This window comes from Ixodes scapularis, unplaced genomic scaffold (assembly GCF_016920785.2).
Source record: "Ixodes scapularis isolate PalLabHiFi unplaced genomic scaffold, ASM1692078v2 PGA_scaffold0__279_contigs__length_252992795, whole genome shotgun sequence".
Taxonomy (NCBI): Eukaryota; Metazoa; Arthropoda; class Arachnida; order Ixodida; family Ixodidae; genus Ixodes; species Ixodes scapularis.
In genome coordinates this window covers 125535295-125543106 of record NW_024609835.1, presented here as the reverse complement: position 1 = coordinate 125543106, position 7812 = coordinate 125535295, and the positions used below count along the sequence as shown (strand labels likewise).

General features: G+C 47.5%; 1 protein-coding gene across 1 annotated transcript in view; it reads left to right on the top strand.

Annotated features, from left to right (window-relative positions):
• The first annotated feature begins 6782 nt into the window (after positions 1-6782).
• Positions 6783-7812, top strand: part of LOC8041672 (BUD13 homolog) — a 29085-nt gene continuing 28055 nt past the window's right edge. Inside the window, exons 1-2 of the mRNA XM_002414868.3 lie at positions 6783-6935; positions 7370-7545. Of these exons, the coding sequence (XP_002414913.3) occupies positions 6811-6935; positions 7370-7545 (301 nt within the window). The 5' untranslated portion in view covers positions 6783-6810. The remainder of the gene's footprint in view (positions 6936-7369; positions 7546-7812) is intronic.

Genomic DNA, 7812 nt, shown 5'->3' with positions numbered 1-7812 from the left:
AGGAGAGTTCCGAGGGAGTCCATGCATATTTTGTCCTCTATACTACTTTCATAAACCCTTGCATGCAACACTGCGCGTTGCACTCTGGGAACTAGTTGGCAAGGGAGGAGAGCGGCATGGTTTCGGTTTCGATCGACACGTCGACAAGAGATTGTACACAGAGCGTATCTCATGTTTGCTGGCCCCAGAGAGCGTCATTTTCGGTTTCTAAACTAACCTAAATGGCCGGACCTCGAAGCTTTAGCATTAGCCCGATACGTATAGCTTGTCATAATCCATGCTTGTTGTATTTTTGTACTCGAGCCTTTCTGTTAGCGTTTCGAGGTATGTGAACGAGCCAGTGCTGGGAATCTCGACGCTGCGAAGCTCGGGGATCTTGCCTGTGTACGAGTCAACAAGCTGTAACAACCAATAAGTATGCACACATGATACATCGAGCTCGCACCTTTCTGTTGCTGGTCAGGAAGTTTGTTTGTTTCGTGTGTCGATAGACAAAATATAACTTTTTGCAATTACTGTTTTTGTTAATACGCCTAAGTATGCGAGGTAAAACTCGGAGGAGCACTTGAAAAGCTCAAATCGAACACACTCCTTATCTATCATCTGTACTGACCCGCAGCACTGCACGAAGCGAAGTCCCCACCCGCTTGCATTCCACTAATATTCAACATCGCGTATGCGCATAAAGTTATCCCGCAGTCATATAGGCAGATTCGCACATACAAACCGTTTGTACCCCAGTCAGCAAAAGTCGAGCACTTTTGTGAAGATTGTCGCACCGTTCGCCGGAAGTGCTCCGGACGGGAGTGAACCCCTATGTGGTGCACCAAGCAAACGAAATTATTCAGAGCGCATTTGACGGTTGCTAATGGCCATAATATTTGCGATGTGTTTGCTTTCTTCCTGACAGAGTATGCCGAGACAATTTCAGACACACCGTTCAGACACAGATCTTGGGCGTCAGTAAAAGCTCGTACAAAAGGCTTAGCGAGGAGTAGGTTACGCTTGTTAGGTCTCCGTCGTAGCTATAGCCGATCTCAGCGTTTGTGAAAACTTAATCTCCTATCAGCATAAAATTTGAGTGGGATATTTATGATGACATGAGGAAAATATCATAGTAACTTTTGTGCAGTAGTGAGGTCGAATTTAGTGCGTTTCCGTAAAAGTTCACTTTGATACTCCTGTGCGGATGCGACTTGCTTTTCGCCCAATGATGTAACAAGAAGCGGGCGTTTGGCAAACGAAATACGTATAAGGCTCAAGGTGACCAAATTTTAGTTGTGGTTCACTGGTACTAGACGGGATTATTGAAATTGAGCTCAAAGATGCACTCGTGGGCTTAGGTCACTAAGCCACGTCTTACTACGTCTACATACGCACGCACAATATCCAGTGTTTCGGGAACCAAGGAAAGTGCCCGATATTCGTTTTGTATCGCTTGAGAGTGAGTGTATTGTATATTCGTGAAAAGTCAGATAATCGAAAACGCAAGCAACGCATTCGGTCACGGTGTGATGGCATACTGGTTGTATAAAGGAGCGGCCAGGCTCTTTAAATCGACCGCGAAATTCGGTTTCTTAACCTATCGCGTTCCGATTTTGTACAGCGTTGGCCACTGGTGGTGCATTTTTTCTATAAAATTCGCAAAGAGCGAGCTTACGTGAGGAAAAAGTAAAAAAAGAAAAAGGCTTAGCTCCTATGGAAAACGCAGCGGAGCCACCAGTTTTCGAACCATAGCGCCCTTCGGTTTAAAGACCGATGGCTTCGCTGCGTTTTCCATAGGAGCTAAGCATTTTTCTTTTTTTTACTTTTTCCTCAGGTAAGCTCGCTCTTTGCGAATTTAATAGAAAAAATGCATTGCCTGTGGCCAATGCTGTACAAAATCTGAACGCGATAGGTTATGAAACCGAATTTAGCGGTCGATTTAAAGAAACTGGCCGCTCCTTGATACACCCAGTAGAATGAAGCTGCTCAATCGAAACCGAAACTGAGTGGCCAACCAGTCCCAGAATGCACTGCGTGGTATATCGCCGCGATGGGGCGCTTCCATTTTGTAAGAAGTAGAGTGCCTTCATACACACGCGCGCTTTTGCTTGAGTGGTGACATCTCAGCCATTTTCACGCCCAGTCGTTTTTTTTTATGCATTTTGAAGTGCGCGCAATACGGTGTTACTCAGCTCGAGCGCGCAGCTTTGGCTAATGCATAGACGCCATTTTACTACCCGAGTCACGCACCGAGTGCGCGGGAGTGTCACGCGCTGGCACATTCAGTGCAACAATGGATGTCTTCACCCTGAGACAGACAGACATGTAGGCACCCATAGGCACCCTAGTAAGAAGTCCTTGGCTTTGGATAGTGATATGAAGCGTTTTTGCGTCTTTTAGTGGTTACTTCACCGAAATTTGAAATATATCCGTCGTGTTCAAAAATAAGTTTAACATGATCCACAATATCCGTAAATGACAATCGCACGTTTGTATTTTAAGCCTGGTGGCTGTATTTTTTTGTTATAAACGGCCCACATAAAAGGCTCTGACTCTGGCAAGCGCTCGGAGAAGGCCCAGCTTGCCCAGCTTAGAGCACGTGACATCCGACGCAATCGTGACGTAGCTCGTCTCGGGACGAGCAGCTACAGCGAGGCTGACGTCGAGAGGATGGCCTAGTCGTTCCACCCACCGAAGTGGCTGCTTTTGTACGAATTTTGAGTGACAGGTTAATCTTCTATGATCTTGTAGAGGGACAATAGCGACTTCTGGGTCACACAAAAGGGATTCTCGTGAAGAGGGGAGTTCCTCCTTCTCTTCTTTCGTCGTGGCCGGAGGCGAGACAATAACCATCACAAACTGAGCATTCCCACCGGCGATATAAGCAGTCGCGCGATGCGACTGGATCGCATCGCAAAAAAAAAATAAGATGGTCACACCGGCGTGTGCGATGAGCGAGTCCAACGCCTTCGTTGGCGAGTCGTTTCTCGAAAACACTCGATCGCTCCAAACGCCGTTGATTGGCTCAGCCGCTCCGCGACTAGATCGCATCGCAAAAAGTCGGGTCGAGAAGCGACTGCTCAAATCGCGTCGCTTTTTGCCCGCGATGGTCGCTTTTGCGATGAAAGTTATCGCGCGACTATTGGTGACGTGCGCGATCGAAAGCGTCGCTGTGATCGGTCTTCCACGATTGGACCAGTACTGACTATGACGTCAGGAAAGGATTTCTCTTCGACGGAATTAAGAGGAATGGAAGAAGTTCAATTTGGGCGGTGTTGGCAGCGTTGGTTTAAGAGCGATATGATTTCAAGCTTCCACCATGCTCATTACGAACACCATGGAACTTGTTGTTCGCAAGGTAATGACGTCACGAGAAGGAACCATGGGAGGGCGCCACCAAAACAACTCGCCGCTAATACTCCGCGGCAACTTTTCTTGGCGATGCAGTGGAAGGTACAGGCCTGCGCTCGCTCTCCCATTTTGAGTGCGCGCGGGCTCTCCTCCTCTCCCCGGAAATAGAAACAGGAGGAGAGCCCGCGCACAGCCAACACCTTTGCTGCGCTCAAAATGAGAGAGGGAACGCGTGCCTGTACCTTCCACTGCATTGCCAAGAAAAGTTGTCGCCGGTGAGAACGCGCCTTACCTCTCAAGGTGTTTAGACGGGCATTCGAAACGAGGCGTTAGCGACATCCACCAGGTGCTCTTTGCTAATCGTTTAATTCGTTTTAAAATTCCTTTTCGTGTCTTTTTTAACAAGATATTGGTGTGTCCGATGTGATACTGCTCCTTTGAACACATATAGACCATAAAATAAGCGCTGAAATTTCGTTGTAGTATCCCTTTCAGATCTTGTTTTGAGTGTTTTCCAAGATTAGTAAGGGTTGTGCTTGGGTTGCCTGTTATCGCATGTGGCCAAGGCATGTGGCTCTCATACAAGGTTGTCAGGGTGGCTGGTTAGTGTGAAAGGATAGAGGCGGCATGACATGAATCTTCGGTTACAATTGAAAACGTGCGTGTTGGTTAATAGATACAAAACTTGAAAGTATAAAATAGAGAGGACGAGGACGGGAACAGGAAAGATGTCCTGTTCCCGTCCTCGTCCTCTCTGTTTTATACTTTCAAGTTTTGTATGTGAATCTTCGGGGTTTCGAGGTCGGGGTTTAAAAAAGCGCTTGTTGTTTAAATAAACTAGAAGCTGCGTTTGAGACGTTGTGTTTTTTACGTTATTTTTGTCGTTCCGTGCCTCCAGTTACCATGGAGGTTCTTCACCAGTTTGCCCACTGATCTCAATGAGCTTGCCTGTGTTTTTACCCTTCCTTACATGTTCAAAATAAAAAAAAAAACCTATTGTACAGGAACGGGTATACATACAGGGTGCGGCCGTAAAAACTTTCACATTTGGCACGCCTAGCAAAAAACGAATTTCAAACATACATACCTGAAATTGGGCACACGAACGTCGTTTATTTCTAAGTTTTTTGCCTCTTTTTTTTAGACGTCAACTCTGGAGTAGCGAATTATTAGAAAGATAACAAAAATAGCAGACGTGCATTTCCAATGGCCTATACCACTGATCTCTATGACAATTGCTGGATCGCGTTTGCCCGCTCCGCGAATGCGGTCACTGGCGGCCATCTTTAGGTAGAGTTATATCACCTCTAGCCAATGTAAGCTGCTGCAGCCGCTATCATGCATCCATGGCAGATAGCGTTTTGGCAGGTGGGTTGGCAGGCTGCGGTCAAAATAGCGTGGGTGATATTGCGTGCTTGATTAAAATTATTTGACGAAACATGTTTTTGAAACCCGGCGTGAACAGTAGTCCAGTTTTTGAGGACCTGGTAAAAGTTTCACGAAATCGCAGCATCGGGAGAAACGCAGCACAGCACGTATCGTAAGTCGCATCGAAAGAAGCATCGAAAGCAGACGACGGTACGGAGTCTGCTTTTGATGCGAGCTGCGCTGCTTTCCCCCGGTGCTGCGCTTTCGTAGAACTTTTGCCGGGTCCTCAAAGATGAGGCTACCGTTCACGCCGGGTTTCAAGAATCTGCTTCGTCGAACAACTTCAATCAAGCACGAAATGTCACCCACGGTACAGTGTACTAGATCTACGGCTATTTTTATGGCAGCCTGCCGCCATTGCGCTGTCCGCCATATTACTATGATGGCTAGAGATGATATAACTCTACCTAAAGATGGCCGCCAGTGACCGCATTCCGGTCCATAGGAGGAGCTGGTCAAACGCGATCCAGCAAATAGACATAGAGATCAGTGGCCTATACCCGCCCGTTCGCCGTCTGCTGTCTAATTCGCGACGCCGCTCCCAGATGGCACACTGAACGCAAAAACGCGGGAAACGCCGCACGAAAGGCTAGTGTCGGGCGAGGTAATCGCGATAAAAAGTGATTTTACCGAAATATGTGAACGATTATGCCCTTTTACTTGAAATTTAAAAACTGGCGGACGCCCTCGTTTAATAAAAGTATGTTCTAAAGCAGACGAGCGTGTGTCTTCCTTTGTCGTCTGCTTATCTGTTGACGGGTCCGTTCCCGGTGAAAGCTCAACTTTGGAATCAAGAGTGCCGCTGCTGTGGCATCTTGATTGTTCCTATTTATTGTTTTTGTTGCACTATCTTCTGCAGTTATTGTCAAAATATTTTCCGCGCCGCCCTGCGATGCCGCAATACTCGGTAAGTTAGTGTGCCCAGGCAGTCAAGTGGTACGTGGAGCGGAACTCGGTGGCCACAGCACAACGAAAATTTCGCACTGCATTTCATAAACGCCCGCCTTCACGCCCGACTGTTTTGAGTTGGGCGGATCGTTTTGTGAGTGGAGAAGACTTTAAAAAGAAGAATCCAGTCAGTGAACGTGAGAGCCTGCTGAAAAATGAGGAGCTCATTGAAGCGGTGCTTGCTGTCTTCGAGAGCGACTCGCAATTGTCAACATGACGAGCAGCTGTAAATAAATGATCTCGTCGCATCATGGTGTCTTCTTGCGTGCATGACGATCTGTCAGAACTTGACTTGAAACAGGTAATTTCAACAATCGTTCATATATTTCGTTCAAATCACTTTTTATAGCGATTATATCGCCCGACACCAGCCTTTCGTGCGGCGTTTTCCGCGTTTTTGCGTTCAGTGCGCCACCTGGGAGCGGCGTCGCGAACCAGATAGCAGACGGCGAGCGGGCGGGTATAGGCCATAGGAAATGCACGTCTGCCGTTTTTGTTTTGTTTCTAATAATTTGCTACTCCAGAGTTGACGTCTGAAAAAAATAGGCAAAAAACTTCGGAATAAACGACGTTCGTGTGCCCAATTTCAGGTATGTATGTTTGAAATTCGATTTTTGCTGGGCGTGCCAAATGTGAAAGTTTTTACGGCCGCACCCTGTATATTAAATTTGCAATATTGCTTTTTCTTTTCTTCAGTTTTTTTTTTTTTTTTTTTAATTTATTTCGAGAGTTTAGTATTTGTATTCCTGAAACATCTTTGAATACCTGTGCCCAGCCCGGATGGATATCAAGGAAGACGAATTTCTTACTTTACAGACATGCATACGAAAAGTCGGACGCAAAGTAATAGAACATGACCTCTCTTTTTAGAGGATTTAGTACAGGCACTTGTTGATTTAATTTTCCCGGGCCTAGACCTACACACTATGCAGTAGCCAGATATGATTGCACAGTGCCTCCATCTACCATCAGTTGTCCGAACCACAAAAAAAGAAAAAAAGAAAGGGAAAGAGAGAAGGTTAGAGCGAAAAAAAGAGAAAGAATGAAAGAAAGAGAAAGAAAGACAAACTGTAAACAAGCGAGAGAAGCGTTGCCGACATGGCGTCCTCGGACGAAGTCGTTGGTCCCAGGAAAAGCGTCGACAAACTTAAATATTTGGAGAAATACATGTCCGGGAAAGAAAAGAAAAAAAAGAAACGACCGAAAGCTTCAGCCGTTCAAAGGTAACATGTGCTGATCGTATAATACTGATAAAATCAATCAAACTCTCGGCAGGTAAGTGGTTCAAAGATTAACCCCGGGAACTCTGATCGGAGTCAATAATCTTGGAGTGCCTTTGACCTTCCGCGTGTGTTCGAATGCCAGATGGCTGTCAGGTAGTGTAGCTTGAAAGAAATAGTCGCAGTTTTACAACGGAGATTCAGTGTCCGTTCCGTCCGTTTCGATTCCAAGTGTTTGCCGCCGTAGCGTCAATGTTCGCTGTGTTGACGCCGCCGCACCACGTCGACGTCAACAACATCACGTCGAGACGGTACCGGTGAAAAGTGAAACCTGAGTCGTGGAACTTGATTCTGCGACCGTTGAATCCGTGGCGCGACCGCGAATCCGTGGCGTGAGTGGCCATAACGATCGCTGGCGTGTGCGACGTTTTCTTCAGGTTGCGAATCTTGGACGACGACGTCGACCTCAAGCATATCCCGTCGGCCCACTCTCGCGAAGGGAGTCCAGAAGACGAAGACGTTCCCGTAGTCGCCGCTGTCCTCGACGACCGGCCGCTGCATGCCCGGGTCGCCGAGCAGTACGCGTCCGGCCAGTGGAAAACTCTGGGCAAAGGTGAGCTGTGCTGCGGGTATGCAGGGACGGCGCCAAGATCTTCATAATGGGGGGAGCCCATGGGGGGGCGAACCAAATTGGGGGGGGGAGGTCGCTCTGAGGTGCTGTCGCCCACGGGCTTATCGAAGATAGCTTATGTGCGGTGTGCTCTTTGAAAAGGGAAATGTGGAGACCCGAGAAGGAAGGGGGGGGGGGGGGGGGGGGGGGTAATCAAAGCAGGGACCTCTGCCCCCTGTGCTCAGACTCACAACCAGGTTTTGCTTCCCT